General features: G+C 44.2%; 1 protein-coding gene across 1 annotated transcript; it reads right to left on the bottom strand.

Annotated features, from left to right (window-relative positions):
• Nucleotides 1–3,965: 3,965 nt before the first annotated feature.
• Nucleotides 3,966–4,244, bottom strand: SERTM2 (serine rich and transmembrane domain containing 2). Its single transcript, XM_070758287.1, has one exon. It carries the CDS (start codon nucleotides 4,242–4,244, stop codon nucleotides 3,966–3,968), a length of 279 nt encoding a protein of 92 aa, XP_070614388.1.
• Nucleotides 4,245–19,817: the final 15,573 nt, after the last annotated feature.

Below are 19,817 nucleotides of genomic sequence, written 5' to 3'. Positions count from 1 at the left end.
TTGTATTTGGTGAAAATGTGAAATGCAAAAAACTTGCCAGGACATAATCATTGACAATTGGTATGAGTAGAGTAGAGTAATAGAGTGGAATGGGATGGGATGGGATGGAATAGATGGTCTTGTGAGTATGAAGTCCGTAGTGAATCGCAGAGAATAATAAAAAATAAAGAAACCATTAGAGAGCACTTCACCAAGGTACCATCTTGGATCAATTCACGGTGAATGCAAGAACTTAGATAAATAAATGTTTCTTGACAGGTGTATTATAGGTTCAGTTACAGTTGTATGTTAAGGTCTACCTGTAGCAGATTCTTACAAGCCTGATTGTGCTCTCTCCTCCTTAATCTTTATGATAACTAGGGAGGTGAAATGCTTTATTGGACAACACTTCTGGTTCAGACTCCAATTTGTCTTATTTAACAGTTGTCTTGAAACTGGCTTTTCCTCCTGTTCCTCAAGATTAAATACCTTGCCCTTTATATTTTCACAATCCTAAGCATTACGTAGGCTGGGTAGGGTTGTTAGGTCAGGTTCTCAATTTGAAGGAACTCAGAGCTATGTGGTTATTTATCAAAATAATGGTATAGGGATTTCTGCTTGATCAGAAATTCTAATCCACTCTTCTAGTGGGTTAGACTAGAAGACCTCCAAGGTCCCTTCCAATCCTTCTATTATTCTACCATTCAATTGCTGCAACCCCAGATGAAGAAGTTTTATTATCACATCTTCATTCCTCTCCTCACCCCCTTACACAAATTACCCAAACTCCCACAGGCAGAAAAAATACAGTGTATCTGCTAACAAAATACAATGATACCTCGTATTATGAACTTAATTGGTTCTGGGAGGAGGTTCATGAGGCAAAAAGTTCGTATGATGAAACAATGTTTCCCATAGGAAACAATGTAAAACTGATTAATGCGTGCAAACAAACAAAAAATCAAAAACGGTGCTCCGCTGGGTGCCACCGCCTGGCTGTCACCTTTTGGAACAGCCGGGCGCTTGAACGCCAAAGCTGAAAAGTTCGGCAAAAGTTTGGGTTCAAGAGGCCGCCGAGAAGTGCCGCCACCCGGCTGTCACCTTCCGAAACAGCTGGGGGGCTTCTCGGCGTTCTCCTGAACGCCGAACCTAGAAGTTCGACAAAGTTTGGGTTCGGCGTTCGGGTTCGGGAAAACGCCGAGAAACACTGCCGCCCGGCTGTCACCTTGCCAGAAGAGCCATGGAGCTGTCGGCCGGTCGGGAGGCTCAAACGGAGGTAGGGAATCCCAATAGGGAATTCCAGGGGCGGAGCTTTGACATCACGGAGACGTCCTTCCTGGAGTCCACGTTTCGGCCGGCCAGGAAGGATGTCTCTGTGACATCAAAGCTCCGCCCCTGGAATTCCGGTGACAGCTGGGCGGCGGCACTTCTCGGTGGTCTCCCAAACCCAAACCCGAACTTTTGCTGAACTTCCAGGTTCGGCGTTCGTGGCAGCAGGTTTGTAAGGCGAAAAACGTTCGTAAGAAGAGGCAAAAAAATTCCGAACCCCGAGTTTGTATCTTGAAACGTTCGTAAGATGAGGGGTTTGTATCACAAGGTACTACTGTACACTACTATTGCTTTTGACACATTGGAGAATGTGTCTTGTTATTGTTATTGTTACAACAGCTGAGATGGGTGGTTGCTAATTTTAGCATGGCTTGAATTGGGGAATTTCAAAGTCCACAGAGATAGGGATACTGGCAGATAAATGTTCTATAGCAGGAGCTCCCCTGCCAGTTTATTTCTAGACCAGACCTACATCCTTGGTAAGTTGTATGCCTAGTGCAATTTGCTATGAAGTGATCTCCTTCTGTGAAAGTACAGGATGTCCTTGACTTAACACAACACTTCTCAATTATTTTCTGTTACGTCCCCTCCCCCAGGAAAAATAAACATTTTGTGCCCCCCTACAACTCCGTCACGACTGTAAATAGTATCACGGCACAACCTGCCAGCCCCAAATTGTGCCCCATTGTAAGACACACATCCTACATGACACTTCTACCAGTACCTCCATCAGGTTCCTTAGTGTTGTGTCCATGGAAACTCAATCTAAAAGAAAACGTCTCACGTTTGAGAAGTTGAGTTTGAGAAGTTTGATTGAACTTGCAAGACCTTTATTTTAGAATGGGCTTCCATGGACCTAATACTAAGGAACCTGATGGAGGTACCGGTAGAAGTGTCAGGTAAGCCATGCATCGTCCTCCCTGCGGCAAAAAACCTCATGTTCCCCGGGATCGCCAGTTTTACTTAACTTTGTTACCTTTAGTTGATTTAGCTTTTTAATCTGTATTTATTATCTGCATTTATACATTGTATTGTACTTTTTTCTTTTCATTTTTTATTTTCTGGGATGAATTAGTACAATTACACATCTCCTTTTTTTAATAAGGACCAGCTGGAGTTTCTCAAGTTGGGAAATCAGTGTCTACCAAAATCTATTTCAACTACGTATATGGAATCTTCATTCCAATCCTGATAGTAGCATTCATCCAGATCCTTGTACATCATTTGTGCAGAATCTGTGTATTAAACCAGAAGAAGCCACACTTTCTAAAATGGACTTGGCTCCTGCATTTTGATGTCTCAACAGAAACTATTTGGGTATGGTAATTATATGTTTGGACCAGAATCCTTTGGCTGGAAAGTAGGTCTTCATTTTGCAACCCAAATTTCTAATTCCCATAAGGCAAAAGCAGTCAGAATTTGCTTTCCTTGTTTGTGACACCCCCTCTCCAAGAACTAATTGTGCATCATTTGCCGTTAGCACTTGTATCATGCACTAAAAGACACACCTGAGACAAGCTTAAGCAGGAATTCCATCATCTGGAAATTATAATCTTTTAATAAATGCTTAAATGCTTTTTTTATCCAGAAATTCACCAAAGAAACAGCCAGTATAAACTGTCCAGACTTTGAAAACATGAGTAAAAATGATGAGTATTGGGTTGTTTTTTAGTATCATGTAAATGTATCTTGCCAGTTTGCATATATTTGCATGCATGACAGCTGGTTGCATGGAACATCACAACGGGTGCCCGCACAACTCCTAAGAATAAGCAAAACTTGGTAGAATTTTAATATTCCATCTTTTTTTAGGTTAGATTCTCCACAATCTGTGACTCCTTCCATAAATCCCCAAAACAGTCCTGCTGCATTGGGAGCCTGGAGGACAACTTTACATTCACCTAGGCCTCCAGAAGATTCTAAAAAGTAACTTCATTCAACCCTTCTAACCAATAGTACAGTTCTAAATGCAAAACTATAGGCCAGTGACAGCAAACCTTTCCTTCCTTGGGTGCTGAAAGAGCATATGCATGTGCTATCATGCATGCGTGAGTGCCCACACTCATAATTCAATGCCTGGGGAGGGCAAAAACAGTTTCCCCCCTCCCCCCCGGAGGCCCTCTGGAGGCTGGAAACTACCTGTTTCCCAATTTCTGGTGGGTCCAATAGGCTTGTATTTCGCCCTCCCCAGGCTCCAAAGGCTTCCCTGGAGCCAGGGGAGGGGAAAATGTCCGCCCCATTCCCCAGGAGGCTCTGAGGAATCCTAAAACTCCCTCCCAGAGCCTCTATGCAAGCCAAAAATCTGGTGGCCAACACACACATGCACTTTGGAGTTGAGCTAGGGGAATGGCTCACCTGCCAGCAGATATGGCTCCACCATGCCATAGGTTCGCCATCACTGCTATAGTTCCTCTCTCCCAGCTAAAGATGATGGTGATGCTCTTTTGAAAATATGAGACAAGCCTTGAGGAGGCAGAGCTGCTAAAATAAATCTAAGCCAGTCTATTAAAATCCTTGCAGTCTTCAGCTGTCCTGAAGCCTTATTTGCCTGGACCGTTATCAGCTGGGCCAGCAGTGGACAGTATTCCCACATTCCATCCAGTGAACCGAAACATGCATCTTCACATGTTTCTGTGCAGCTCGTTGTGTCCCATTTTTTAAGGGCTGGGAATCCTGGTATGCATTTCCACATCTGTAAACTCCTGGACGGTCTCTGTTCTCTCTGGAGATGTGGCAATGGGAGATATAACATGCTTTAAACGGAGAAGCATCGTGAAGAGAAGAATGAGCAAGATGGCTAGCAGTGTCAGGAACAGGCCCACGTACATATACAAGTTAGCATACTTATCTGCAGTTGCTGCTTCTGTAGCCAATGTTGGGTGTGGGTGAGCACGGCCAGTAAGATTTCCATGGTGTCTGAAAACAAGTTCAGTCATTGCTTACTCAGGCCTTATCCATTCTCCTCCGTTCACTCATAAACACGTTGCGACTTTTATTACACAGTCCAAGAAAGGGGTCCTTGTTGGATGCATGCATTGGAGTACGGAGTAAATTCTCAGAGATGCTATAAATCTTTTAAGTTATATAGGAAAGCTCTTTTCATGGGCAGTCATCTTCTTCCAAGTCTTTGCTTGCTCTGTGAAATAGAAGACCCAGATCATCATCACCATCATCATCGTCATCAACCATTTCTGCTTGAAGGAAAAACACACATCTGTGATTTGCAAGGGCTTTTCAGTCAATAGCATTGCACAACTAACGATATATCCACATAAGGTTTAATAAATACCCGTATTGAGCTGGTTTTGATCAGAATCTTTGGGGTCTTCGCCAGAAAAGGAAGCATCAAGTTGAGTTCAGAGTGAGCAACCTCAATGATGCTTTTTTCAACATCTAATTTTAAACCTCTGTTACTGTATTTTATTTCTAAACTGAGCAACATGAGTCAATTAATGCACATTTCAATTAACGTGTTCTGCAGTGGTTCTCCATTTTCTAATGGACTGCTTCACAACTGCTGAGAATTCCAGTTGGCTACTTAATAAACTTTTGTTGTTCTAGTTGTAGCTCCGCCTTCTTTCAGCATTAACATCGTAAATCAAAATCAGTACTATATTGCAAAAATTCTGAGTTTATGCCAAGGCTTGCTTTGCTTGATGGCTCTGAGCCTGTCAACAATCTCAAATGTACTGTAAAAATAATACTTGAAATTATTGCATGGATAGTGAGATATTTGTGAATCATTGGAATGGAGCTGAGCAATTCCTATTGTTTTCCTTCAAAACTGTCCCATTCTGGTATCTTCAACCATGCCGGCTATGAATATGGTAGATGGTGTCAAACCTGTGATTTGCTGTATTATAAAAGACTCTTGATGGTGAAAGAAATAGATTTAGCCAGGGAGTCTCCAAATTTGGCCACTTTAAGACTTGTGTTCCAAAGATGTTTTTCAAGAAGCAACTGGACTTTCTGTTTTTTCTTTGAAGACATTTTGCTTCTCATCCAAAAATCTTCTTCAGCTGATAAGAAGTGAAATGTTTTCAAAGAAAAAACAGAAACTCCAGTTGCCTCTTGAAAAAGCACCTTTTAGACAATCATGAGACCTGGATGACTGAGCATCTCCATAGACATTAAGACTTGTGGACTTCAACTTCCAAAATTCCCCAATCATAATGACTGGATGAAGAATTCTGGGAATTGAAGTCCATAAGTCTTAAGGTTGTCAAGTTTGGAGACCCCTGATTGAGATAGACAAGCACCCCTGAACAACAGATCCCAACTTCCCTTTTCATCATATTTCCTCCCTCCCCATCTTTTTAGCTGGATTCATTTTTTATAGTATTGTATCAATTATTGGGTCTTATTCAGTTTTACCTTTTAACGTTGTAAGTCACACAGAGTTATGGAGTGTAAGATGGGAGACGAGAGAGAGATGATAGGGATAGGTAGATAGATAATGTTCTGTCTTGCACGGCAGCCTGTCGGTAATTAGCCCCAAATGAAAGCTCAAACACACACATAGGTTTCAAAATAAAGCAAAAGTCCTTTTTACTAGACGTTTCTTACTTCACAAACACAAATTAAAGCAATGTCTCTTCCTGTGCCAAAATCCAGACATGAGACCAAATTGATAAGATAACGGCACACACATTTGCTTCCCAGTCAAAAGTCTACTCACAAAATTAACTCTATAAATGTCCAACTCTGAATCCAGGTTTGTCTCCAGAGGCACGAACATTGACTTCTTGCAAAGAACAGCCTCTAAATTCCACCCCTTAAATACTCTCGGGGAGTGCTGACTATGCACAGCTGTGCTCACTTCTTCTTTCTGATCTTTTTCAACTGCTCCTGCCAGCCCCTCATCCTTCTCACCCGAGCATTCAGTTGGGGGTTGCACATCCCCAGTTGGGGAATGTATGGCCTTGTAGGTTCCTCACACCCAGACTCTCACACTTCCTCTGGCTCGCTCTCTGACTCTTCTGGCAGCCACACAAGCCGGCTGTGCTCAGATGGCCGCGGCTCATCAGGCTCAAAGTCTGTGGCAGAGAGCCTGGCTGCGAGCCAACTGCAACAGATGGATTGGCGGACAGACAGACAGACAGACAGACAGATAGATCGGAGAGAGATAGATTTGATTGATTGATTGATTTTGTGATATTCCCCATCATGTCACTAGGATAACATGAAAGCAGCCTTCCAATATTTGAAGGGCTGCCACAAAGAGGAGGGGCCCAATCAATTTTCCAAAGCACCTGAGGGCAGGACAAGAAACAATGCATGGAAACTAATCAAGAAGAGAAGCAACCGAGAATTAAGGAGAAACTTCCTGATAGTGAGAACAACTAGCCAGTGGAACAGCTTGCCATCAGAAGTTGTGGGTGCTCCATCACTGGAGGTTTTCATGAAGAGACTGAACCACCATTTGTCTGAAATGATATAGGATCTCCTACTTGAGCAGCAGGTTGGACCAAAGACCTCCAAGGTTCCTTCCAACTCCATTATTCTGTACTGTTCTAAGCATCCCACAAGCAATGTCAACGGGGGAAGCTAAATTCCCTTAACAACTCTGTGATTTACCTAACAACTGCTGTGATTCATTTAATAACCATAGCAGTTGTGAGATTGGACAAAACTCACTGAACCACCACCTTGCTTAACAAAGAAAGTTCTGGTCCCAATTGTAGTTGTAAGTCAGGGACCAACCATAACTGTAAGTTAACTTTCTTTTTTGTTTTCACCTTTTTCAAGCTTAGGTTCATTCCATCCCATTTTTGCCTCCTTTTTGCTCAAAAACCAAAATGGGGCTACCTCTGAAGAGCGTTCGGAAACTGCAAATTGTGCAGAAAGCAGCCGCATGAGCAGTCATGGGCTTGCCCAGGAATATACATATCTCTCCAACACTCTGTGGACTAATTGGTTTCCGGACACAATTCCAAGTGTTGGTTATGGCCTATAAAGCCCTACATGGCATCCCCACCTTTTCCGGCCCTGTTTCCTCCCAGAAGATTGCTAGAGAGACCGCATGGAGGCTTCTCCCTGCCTTTTCCAGTTACAGTTTCGGAGGCTCGGGTTTGTAAGTGGAAAATGGTTCTTGAGAAGAGGCAAAAAAATCTTGAACACCCGGTTCTTAGCTAGAAAAGTTTGTAAGTAGAGGCATTCTTAGGTAGAGGTGCCACTGTATGTTGTAAGCCTCCCCAAGTCCTAATAAATAAATAAAACCAAAATTCTTCTAGCTTAGTCATGAGTATTTGAAAAATCTGTGGTGGTATAGTGGTTAAAATGCAGTGCTATCGCTATTTGCAGGACATCAGATTTAAAGGCCCTTCTTCCCCAGCCACTAGTAGTAATAAGGCTCCACTCAGCCATGTAAAGGTTGCACTTGTTCTCCTGCCTGATTTTATAACTACAATATGGACCGTTGGAATGTCCTGAAAAAGAGGCTCATGTCTCATTCTTAAAAGCTGTTATTGCTACAGCATGGTTTATCGCTAATGTTACTTTTGAAAATTAGATGGCCTGATAGGGAGACGGTTCACCTGGAGTTCAAGTGGATTACAGTCCAAAAGCCCCAGCCTAATAAGGGTCTATTGGACACTTCTAAATTTAAGGAAAGAGATTAAAAGAGGGAAATAATTACAAAGATGAGAAAATAGCATTTAAGAATCTACTTACTCTAAAATTTGCGGTCAGATCATCACTTTTAATTTAAGGGAAGAAACAAGGCTAAATATATTGAGAATAAGCATATGGCTGGTGCTTCTTTAATAAAACATAGAATAACAGAATTGGAAGGAACCTTGGAGGTCATCTAGTCCAAATCTCTGCAAGGGGGAGAGAGTCTATATTAGTCTTCAAACTTGGTAACTTTAAGACTTGCGGACTTCAATTGCCAAAATTCTTCAGCCAACATAGCTGGCAAGTCTTAAAGTTGCCAAGTTTGAGGACACCCTAGTCCAGCGATGGCGAACCTATGGCACGGGTGCCACAGGTGGCATGCGGAGCCATATCTGCTGGTACGTGAGCCATTGCCCTAGCTCAGCCCCAATGTGCATGTGTGTGCCGGCCAGTTGATTTTTGGCAAGCACAGAGGCTCTGGGAGGGTGTTTCCAGAGAGCCTCCAGGGGGATAGGGGAGGGCATTTTTACCCTCTCCCGGCTCCACAGAAGCCTTTGGAGCCTGGGGAGGATGAAACACGAGTTTCAAGTTTCAAGTTTTATTGGATTTATATGCCGCCCCTCTCCGAAAACTCGGGGCGGCTATACTGGGCCCACCAGAAGTTGAGAAAAAGGCCGTTTCTGTCCTCCAGAGGGCATCTGAGGGGTGGAAGAAGCTGTTTCCCCGCACCCCACATGCCTTTAACTGTTACAGCCTAATCATCTTGAGATATTTAAAATTTAGAACAGCTTAAAGGAGGTTTTAGCTAAGAACATTTTTGTACAACATAAGAAACTGAACAGCTATTTTTTATCCGGATGTCAAAAGTTAAGGAGGCAGCATTGGTCTTTGCATACCATAATTTGTAAAATTGATCTATTGAAGAGCAACTCAATGTTATTGGGTTTTTTTAACTGTATTGTGAATGGAGAGGGGGAAAAATAGACATTCTTTGTGGGGGGGGGAATTATGGGTGTGGGCACTCACGCATGCATGATAGCGCATATGCATGCTTTTTTGGCACCCAAGGGGAAAAAAAAGGTTTGCCATCACTGCCCTAGTCTATACCACTTCAAACAAATGGTTGTCCAGTCTCTCCTTACAAACTTCCAGTGATGAAGCACCAACAACTTCTGAAAGTTAGCTGTTCCACTGATTAATTATTCTAACTGCCAATAATTTTCTATTTAGTGCTGGGTTGCTTCTCTCCTTGATTAGTTTTAATCCATTGTCTCTTGTCCTGCCCTCTGATGCTTTGGAAAATAAGTTGACCCTCTCTTCTTTGTGAAAGCCCCTCAAATACTGGAACACTGCTCTCATGTCATTTCATAGTCCTTCTTTTCACAAGACTAGACATACCCCAAAATAAATGCCGATGACCTCTGTTATTCGAATGCCCATTTATTATTTGCTGATCTTGTCCATATTATTGTCCTATCGTATGTATAGTTTAGCCTCAGAAAACAACCACTGGCATTCCAGGAAATTCTCACTGCTGTACTTTTCTTAACTTAACATGCCACCACCAAAAAGATTGTTGTGAGGATAAAAAGAAGAGGGGTGAAAAAAAATCAAGATTACCAATAAAGTTAACCAAAGCTCTTAGATTCCCGGTGTTTTAATTAAGTGCATTGGTGCACACTGGACTTCTGTTCAGATTTCAGGTTAGCAAAGTATTAAACGCTTGAATGTGAAACCTTAAATGTCTTTAACAAAGATTGCAGAATTTAAGGAGATCTTTATTTCCTGATCCAATTTTCTACTGAAGCTACTAAAGCAGAGCTTCAGACATTGAGTGACAAGCATTCCTTTCAGCGAAGAAATTTCATTAAATTCTCTCATTCAAAGTTCTGGATGAGCAAATTTCTTAGGCTCTCGATAGAGAATGAACATTTAACTTTTACCCAGGTGTGTGTATAGAGAGAGGGGTTTGTGTAAATTCAAGAATGAGACTAAAAGTACAAGAGTGAGCAAGCAATGGTGTAGGGCTAAAATTAAAACAGGCTTAGGCACAAAATCTCTGATTTTCTCAGAAGAACTTCAGGAAATATGCAATATGATTTCAAGAGGTTTTGAAGACGAAGTTGGCTTACACACACACACACACACCGCTACCTGGATTAAAACCTTCCATTGCAATCAATTATCTGGTGTAACTGGTTTATAAGCTTGCCTCCTCCCCAATTCAGGAAACTGATATTTTAATGCATGCTTTTTTTTAAAAAAAAAATTGAAATCTTGAGAAGTGTATTCATTTCTTTCCTTTTCCAACAGATGGGTCCCCCAGTCCCTCTCTTTTACACACAAACCTGATACACTGAAAGTCTTTTAAGTAGAGAGAGATTTTAAGAAGTGTAACCCATTACCTTTTGCTGCCGAAAGGAACCCACAAGGACCCTACCTGGCGGCTATTAGAGAGGCATCCTCTTACAGGGGGTCCAGATCGGCGATATCTTTGCTGTTGGGCTACTAGACCCAGAATATTTGGCTTTCCAGAGGGAGCACAGTTGAAGTAGGGTTCCTTCTGAGTGTTCACGGTCAGCAGTGCGACAGGCAGAAACTGGTACTGCTTCTCCCTTAGCTGTCTCACTTTTCCAGCTGGGTTGCACATTCTCCTTCAGAGGCAGAGGAATGGCAACAAATCCATCTGCCGTGCGGACAGTCGATTGAGAGCTGATTTTACCCACCGGTCCTCTTCTTTCCTTTCTTTAAACAGTGGAGAGACTTGAACAGATTTCCCTCTCTGCATACAGCTATGTTTCATGAGAGAGAGTGAGAGAGAGCAAGAGATGCTCCTGGCACCAATAGCAAAGTTTTGACAAGCTTTTCCTTTAACTCTTTCTATGCCCTGGATTCCTTTCTGGGTTGAACCACTAGATAAAAAGCCAAGACCAATGCCAGGAGATAAACTAGAACTAACTCTCTTCTAACATTGAGAATCCTCATTGATTGGGGAGTTAAATAAAGCACAGAGAGTTGTTGATGTTATCTACAATAGAAACTCCAGTGGAAATTTTATCACCTAGTGGAATTCATTCCCAGAAGATGTAGTAAAAGCACTTAACCGAAGTAGGTTTAAGAGGAGATTGATTAAATTCCTAGAGGATAGCTCTATCAAAGGCTATTCATTTTAAAGACTCAATGTTGTCTCTCCGTTGGAACCAGGCATCTCAAAATAATTTCAGGAGAGACAGAGATCAACATCCCGTCTTTGTGAGCACCCCAAAAGAATCTGGTTGGTCATTGAGAAAAACAACATGCTGGACTAAAACAGACACCCGCCCACCTCCGTGTCTTCTTTCTCCTGGCCATCTCTTCAAAAATTGACCTTTGCACATTTCTATGTGTTTCTGTGTTTGTGTTTTTAAGAGGCAGGGGAATAGTCTATTTCTTTGCCAAGGAGCATTCTGTTGATCACTCAAGTGAGAACCACAAGGTTATGAGCACTTACATCCTTAAAGTTGTATATATGCCAAGTGCTTTTCTGTAAATAAAGAAACAAACAGAAATTCAGATTTCACTTGGCAAAGCGCGAGCTTGGAAATGTGAAGGTCTACAAGGAGATCTGAGGATAGCCCATAAAAAGAAACCAAAGAATAACAAGGCAGTAGGAAAGATAAAAACAGTCAGAACATGGATGTAAGAGCCCCTCTTTGAAGGAGAGGGGTGCTTTAGAAATATGGATTATAAATAAAATAAAAATGCATAAAATTCTCAAAAAAAAGTTATGGAGTTCTCCATGTCAATCAGCAATGGATAATAGACATTGGCTTATGGATGTGAACAGGAGGGCACTTGCAAAACTCAAATTAAAGGAACTGTTGGAATAAACATTTATAAGAGATAAAAAAGGTAACAGAGAAGGAAGAAAAACAACAGTAACATGTTATAAAGAAGGCATATTGTATAAATAATGGGGAGAAAAGAAAGGAAATAGAAAAAACTATAAAGCGTTTCATTTTTAAATAATATAAGCATGAATGGAGTCATCCCCCATATTCTGTAAATATTTACAGTTTCTTTTCTTTCCTTGGACATGAAAGACAAGAAACAATACATGGAAACTAATCAAGGAGAGAAGCAACTTGGAATTAAGGAGAAACTTCCTAACAATAACAAAAATTAACCAGTAAAGCAGCTCGCCTTCAGAAGTTGTGACTGCTTCACCGGAGATTTTTAAGAAGAGACTAGACAGCCACCTGTCTGAAATGATATAGGGCAGTGATGGCAAACCTTTTTTTCCTCCGGTGCCAAAAGAGTGTGTGTGCACACATCATGCATGTGCAAGTGCCCACATCCATAATTCAATGCTTGGGGAGGACAAAAACACCTTCCCCCGCCTCACCCCCGGAGGCCCTCTGGAAGCCCCTGTTTTCCCAATTTCTCAACTTCTGGTGGGCCCTGTAGGATTGTGTTTCACCCTCCCCAGGCTCCAAAGGCTTCTCTGGGTAAAAACGCCCTTCCCCATCGCTTCGGAGGCTCTCTGGAAGACAAAAACATCCTCCCAGAGCCTCTGTGTGAGCCAGAAATCAATTAGCTGGCACACACATGCATGTTGGAGCTGAGCTAGAGCAACATTTGCATGCCAGCAGATACGGCTCTATGTGCCATCTGTGGCACCCGTGCCATAGGTTCACCATCACTGATATAGGGTCTGCTGCTTAAGCAGAGGGTTGGACTAGAACAGGGGTCAGCAACTTGTGGCTCTGGAGCCGCATGTGACTCTTTCATTCTTCTTCTGCAGCTCCCTATCACCGATCGGCACCATAATTTTGAGGGGTGCTTTTAGTTGGGGGAGGAGGGAAATAGGGCATGCCAGGAAGAGACCCTCTGGCAAGGGACAGGTTTTCCAGCCAGCTCCAGAATAGATAGAGCTTTCGGTTAGGACTGGTAGAAGAGAAAGGACGCCATGCTAGAAGGAAGACTCTATGGTGGGGGAACTAGACTTCCGGTCGGCTCCAGAATTGAACGGGGAGCTTCCAGTTAGGACCTTTGTGGTTTTTTCAGTGTTTAAGATTGCCGACCTCTGGACCAAAAGTCCTCCAAGGTCCCTTCCAACTCTCTTATTCTATGTTCTATCCCACTCTATACATTATAGTAAAACCCTAGCAGCAAAAGCCCAGCTTACATAAACATGTCCATTCATCACGGCTCGACAGGATCTTTGAATTCCATGAGTGATCAATTACAAGTAGTCCTTGACTAAACTTTCATTTAGTGACTGTTCAAAGTGACCATTTGAAGTGGCTATTCCTCTAACTGACCACAAAATAAGCCAGAAGATCAATTTTCATCAATATAATTGCTGTTGTCTAAATGTCAAAATGATCATAAAAATTGATTATTCAAATGTATTAAAAAGATAAAGTCTCCTTCAATTAAACTCACCCTTATTTATATACGTAGAAAATGTATATAAGGGGTTGGGAATTATTATTATAATTATGGACAGTTGCACAAACAGATATTCAGACTGGATTTGGAATATTTATACCACTATTGAACCCTATCCAAGGACCTGGATTTTTGATAGTGTTAAAAGGTATTATTGCAGGATGTAAGCTGTTTTGAGTAAAGCTGCCTTTTGCAATTGACTGATGGTGATTTTGTCAGTGACGATGGACTTTAAATTGTACATCAGTTATTTTGGGATTGTACCCACGGAGTCTATTACTATTAGTACTACCATTGCTTTCTATTATTTCTGATACTTGAAGGTTATTCTTTTCAGAACTGATGCAACATTATTGTTGTTGTTGTTGAATCCTGATTCAGATTAAAATCTTCATTTCTACATTTTTCAATTCAGATTTTATAAAATCATAATAAATAACTGCATTCATGATACAGTGGTACCTCAAGATACGAACCCTTCGTCTTACGAACAACTCGTGATACGAACCCGGGGTTCAGAAAAAATTTGCCTCTTCGTACGAACTTTTTTTGTCTTACGAACGCCAAACCCGAACTTCCGGGTTCAGCATTCGGAGGCTGCTGGAAAGCCGCCCGGCTGTTTTAAAAGGTGACAGCCGGCGGCGGGGCTTCTTTCCGGGTTCGGGAGGCCACTTTGGGGTTTTGTCTGGAAGAGAGGGCAGGAGGTCCGGCGCTGGGGGAGGGAGTCAGGAAGGTCCTCCTGCTCTCCCCCCCCAGCGAAAAACACAAAGACGGTCTGACAGGCAGGGCAGAGCAGCCTGGAGCAAAGGGAGTCTGAAACCGCCGGCGGCTTCAGCTTCCCATTGCTCCGCGGGCGGCGGCTGACCGCCTTTGTATTTTTGGCTGGGGGGGGAAGCAGGAGGCGCAGGATCGGCGGGCGTGGGGTGAGGCAGCAGGTCTGCATCCTGGGCGGGCGAGGAGGCGCGGCCGAGCGGGCCAGCGAGGGTGCATCCAACTTGAGGGGCTGGCGGGAGGAAAGCAAATGTCTCTCTTCGTTGCGCTGCCGCCAGCATGGCCTGGTTGGCAGCGGAAGATGTAACCCAGCCCACGGGGCCGGGCTCCGTGGCGGAGACCGCCGGCCACTCAATCGGGCCGGCAGGGAACAGAATGGAGCCTTCCGCGGCGGGGCTGGTAAGGGGGAGAGCCAAGGGGGGAGCCGAGCCCAGCCCCGTGACATTCGCTTTCCTCCCGCCCGCAGCCGACTGATCGTGGGCTCCTTCGCAACCTCGGAGAGCTTCCTGGGCATGAAAGCTCGCGAATCCAACACGGACGAAAACCAGGAAGCTCTCCGAGGTCAGGAAGGAGCCCACGATCAGTCGGCTGCGGGCGGGAGGAAAGCGAATGCCACGGGGCTGGGCTCGGCTTTCCCCCTTACCAGCCCAGCAGGCAGCCGCCGCAGAAGGCTCCATTCTGTTCCCTGCCGGCCCGATTGAGGGGCCAGTGGGAGGAAAGCAAATGTCTCTCTTCGTTGCGCTGCCGCCAGCATGGCCTGGTTGGCAGCGGAAGATGTAACCGAGCCCACGGGGCCAGGCTCCGTGGCGGAGACCGCCGGCCGCTCAATCGGGCCGGCAGGGAACAGAATGGAGCCTTCCGCGGCGGAGCTGGTAAGGGGGGGAGCCGAGCCCAGCCCCGTGGCATTCGCTTTCCTCCCGCCTGCAGCCGACTGATCGTGGGCTCCTTCGCAACCTCAGAGAGCTTCCTGGGCATGAAAGCTCGCAAATCCAACACGGACGAAAACCAGGAAGCTCTCCGAGGTCGGGAAGGAGCCCACGATCAGTCGGCTGCGGGTGGGAGGAAGGCGAATCCTCCGTGGGCTCCGTTACATCTTCCGCTGCCAGCCAGGCCATGCTGGCGGCAGCGGAACAATCGCCTTCCTCCCGCCCGCAGCCGACTGACCGTGGGCTCCTTCCCGAGCTCCCTTCCTGAGCCTCTCGTTCTCTCCCCCCCCCCTCGCCCCTTCGCCTCCCTGTGTTCCTAGGAGAAGTGCTGGGGATTGAGGCAAGACAGACCTTCTGCTCCTCACCAGCACTTCTCCTAGGAACACAGGGGGGTGAAGGGGCGAGGGGGCGGAGAGAGAACGGGAAGCTCAGCATTCCGTCAGCCGCAGCGCTGGTTGTCAACTTTTCTTTTTAGCACTGGGCAGGAGCTGACTTGCCTCCCCAGTGCTAAAAAGAAAAGTTGACAGCCAGCGCTGCGACTGACGGAATGCTGAGCCTCCCGTTCTCCCCCCCCTTGCCCCTTCCGGTTTCACCGTTCGGGAGACCGCTGGGTTCCCAGCTGTCTCCGAACGCCAAACACCAAAGCCGAACTTCTGCGTTCGGCTTCAGGAGACAGCTGGGAAGCGGCGCGGCTCTTTTAAAAGGTGACAGCCGGCCTGGGGGGCTTCCCAGCACCCCCCTGAACCCCGAACCCGGGTTCAGGGGGGTGCTGGGAAGCCCCCCAGGCCGGCTGTCACCTTTTAAAACAGCTGCGCGGCTTCCCAGCAGTCGCCGAAAGCCGTTTTTTTGCGGGGGGGTTTTTGGTTGCACGGATTAATTGACTTTACATTGAACCTTTCGTCTTACGAACCTCCCCCCGGCACCAATTAAGTTCGTATCTTAAGGTACCACTGTATTTCAAATTCATGATAATGATTCCTGGTGGTGCAGTGGTTAGACTGCAGTATTGCAGGTTAATTCTGTTGATTGCTGACTGCCCAGCAGTCTAGCAGTTCGAATCTCATCAGCTCCAGATCGACTTAGTCTTCTGTCTTTCTGAGGTCACTAAAATGAGGAACCAGATTGTTGGAGACCAGATGCTCACTCTGTAAACCACTTAGAGAGGGTAGTAAAGCACTATGAAGCAGTATATAAATGTAAGGGTGTTGCTTATGACTGATGATGTCAAAGGTATCGTTCCAAATAAGGCTGCCTTTTGTAATTGACTGGTGGTGGTTTTGTTACTATTATTTTTGCAATAATATGCAATAATCTATCTATCCAACTAAATATGGAAGTCTCACTGATTTCAGTCCTATGAACAATATATCATCTATATCTGTCTGTTTTTGTCTCTCTATAATTTTTGCTATCTTTTTTGTCTTTCTTTTGCAACATTTTGATCATTTTATTAAATAAAGATTCTAAAAGAGAGGAGGGGGAAAGAATAAATTCATATAAATTGTAAATTCACTTGAACAGAATCATTTAAGATTGAAAATATTTATTCTTTCCTTTCCTTTTACTCTCAGGAAAACTAGGGAGAGAGTATTCTGAAACGCTTCCCACACCTCCTTTTGTGAGCTGAGATACCTTCACATGTCAGTTGTCCAGCCTCTGATTCTCCATGAACAGAGTTGGAAGAGACTTTAAAGGTCATCCAGTCCCCACCCCGCTCAAGCATTAATGGAGAGCTAAGCAATGGAACTGACATGAAGATGGATCCTCCAACAGGAATTTATCAGAACCACTTCAGTGCAACAGCTGTAGTGCTAAACTTCTATTTGGAAATAAAACGTCTAAATAGAACTTCTATTTGGAAATAGAGTTTCTCTGCATTCTTCAGTCCGTTCTCCCAAACAAGTGAAATCATGTGTTAGTCCGAAGCCATCATGTGGAGTTAGAGACTTTGGCCTGCCACAGTAGAATAGTATTATGGGAACTGGGAGGGGTAGTTGCATGATAGGGAAAGTTATTAGCCACAACAAATTCCTTTCTCAGAGTCCAAGGTTTCTGCATTAAGGAATGTAAGGAGGTGGTCGGTAAAATCCCTGCATTCGGACTGGTCCTTGTGATGAACTTGTGGGTGTGGGGATGTGGGTCAACCTTAACCTGGAAGGAAGTTAGTATCAGGAAGGCAACAGCATGACCAAAATGGCTCTGTTAATAAATCGAACCTTGGATTTGGACTAGAATCTGATTTATTTCCTAAATGCTATATGGGGCGCTGAAACCATGGTTATTAAGAGATGCTGTCAAACCAATCAAAAATGCCAGTGAGTGTCAACCAGATTGTTCAGGGCACCAGAGGACAAGACAAGAAAGAATGAATGGAAGCTTATTAAAGAGAGATCCAACCTAGAACTAAGGAGAATTTTTTCTGACAGAGCAATTGAATAGCTTGCCTCCTGGAGTTGTGGGGTGCCCCATCCCTGGAGGCTTTCAAAAATAAACTGGATAACAATTTGTCTGGGGGGGAATAAGGTCTCCTGCCTTGAGCCAAAGGTTGGATTAGAAGACTCCCAAGTTCCCTTCCAGTCCTGTGATCCTACTGGATGTTTTCTGTTGGGGTCAGTTCAGGTGAAATGGCTATCCTGTGACCACTATGGTGACCTCTGCATCCATCCAGAAAATGTAAGCTCAAAACATCTTCCCCACCCCAAAGTTTGTCTTTTTGGAACCATGGGAAATGAGACAATGGTGAATTCAACAACAGTAGTCCTTTCTCTGTATAACTGAGTCATTTGGGGGAAAACAACATATGATTTTATCATGAATATGTCTTTATATCCAAACCCTAACAAAATTAGGATTTGGTGGGTGAGCCAGAGTGTTGTATTTTAAAAAAAGGAATCCCTGTGTACTAAGCTATGAGAAAGTGACTTAGGAGAGTTCTCATGGCCTTTTGCCCAGGGTGTTTGTCCCTATTTTCCTGTTTTGCTCCCCAAAGACCTCAAAGTGATGTGCTCGTTTTCCTTTCGCAGATTATTCTCAATAACAGCCTTGGCTTGCCTAGCTTGACCACTCAAGATTCCAAGGTAATATGTGAACTAAACAAAAGAATGGAATTATCTCATAATTTTATTTATGGTGTATAGGGTGCTCAGGGAGGGGTAGCACCTCTGGTGTAAGGGCATGTCATATCCTTTTAGGGCAACTCATTTGGAGCAGTTTTTAGGGCAGCTAGTTCACCTTTGGTCCCCACCTGTCACTTAGCTCTCACCTGAGGCTCCTAGTAGCTGTAGCATGTCTGGCAGCCACACCCCAGGCAACAGCTTCGACAGGATGGCCAAACCAGGCCGAGATTTGCCAATGGAACATTGACCTTTGGCAAGATATTCCCCCCAGAGATCCGTTCTGCCCCCACCATCCTCGTCTTCCGCAAGAGACACAAGACTCATTTTTGCCACCAGGCTTGGGGCCATTAGACCCTAGCCCTGGCCGAACGAATATAGTGTATGTTTGTTGTGTGAATGGCAATGACTGATTTTAACACTATGGGAATTTTAGATTAACTGTTTTAAACTAATTGGATTATGATGTTGCCTTGTTTTTTATATGTTGTAAGCTGCCCAAGTCCTCAGAGAGGGGCGGCATATAAATCCAATTAAATAAATAAGATAGGGACTTGTCTATCCCAAGCATGTGAAGACAGATTCTGGCAGACTGAGCAGATGAAACCGTAATCAATGTGGTATGCTAAGAGCATGGCAAGACACGAAAGATGTCAGAAATTAAAAATCCCTAGGTAATATCATAATGCAGAAAGTAGGCCTCAGGTAAGAATGCTGAGTCATTCAGAGGCAGTTGAGTGTGCAGCAACCTAGCAATTATTATATGAAAAGTATTTAACTAGGCAAGAGCTCCTTGCTCTTTCTCTTTGTCTGTTCGCTGTTAGCTGTGTGGTGTTGCTGTTCGTGAGAAATATGCTTTGAAAAAGCTGTTACGCTGTAAAGTTGGTTTCTGTGAGTTATTGAACTAAGATAGTTGTAGCAAGGTACTAGTAAGATACTAGTTTTTTGTATGTTTAGTATAGACAGTAGTAGTAGTAGTAGTAAAAATATAAAGAAGTAAATATATTTTTCCACAATTTCCTACTGCTGTTGTGTTTCATTGAAGACTTCAACTCCATTTCTACTGGTCTGTGGCTGGCTGGCTGGCTGGTTAGGTTGGTGGGCTGACTGGACTGGTTTGCTGCTTGGGCACAAACAGGCTACCTTCCACAAATGCAAGCTCTGATAAAAGACACCCTGGCCAACCACTAGGAGAAGGAAAACTCTGACTGCAAACCTGCACTGCCTTGTGACTATATCCATCCTTGGAAAAGGCTTCAGGAATAAACCTTGAGGCAAAATTCGGGGCCAGAGTCCCCGAAGAGTTCGTGACTGTGTACAGCCACGTTCTGATAACTCCTGCAGCGTAGCTGGAACCAATCGTATTGGCCTTTCCATTGGATGATTTCCGTGACATGGAGAGGGGGGAATCTGCTGCTTGGGTAACAGTCTACCCTTCATATTAACTGTTGTGAGTGGTCCCCAACTAGCCCAGTTAGTCACAGATTCTGAGGAGAATGAACCAGGTCCATCTTGGAACCCTAGGCCAGTGTTCTTGACTACTGAGTCAGAGAGTGAGAGTGAGGGAGAATTGAAACCTGAGGAACTTCCATAGACCCAATGATGATAATGTCTGAATCAGAGGAGTGGGAAGACATTGGGGGTCAGGAGC

Source organism: Erythrolamprus reginae, chromosome 8, assembly GCF_031021105.1.
Source record: "Erythrolamprus reginae isolate rEryReg1 chromosome 8, rEryReg1.hap1, whole genome shotgun sequence".
NCBI classification, from domain to species: Eukaryota; Metazoa; Chordata; class Lepidosauria; order Squamata; family Dipsadidae; genus Erythrolamprus; species Erythrolamprus reginae.
This window is presented reverse-complemented; position numbering and strand designations above follow the sequence as displayed.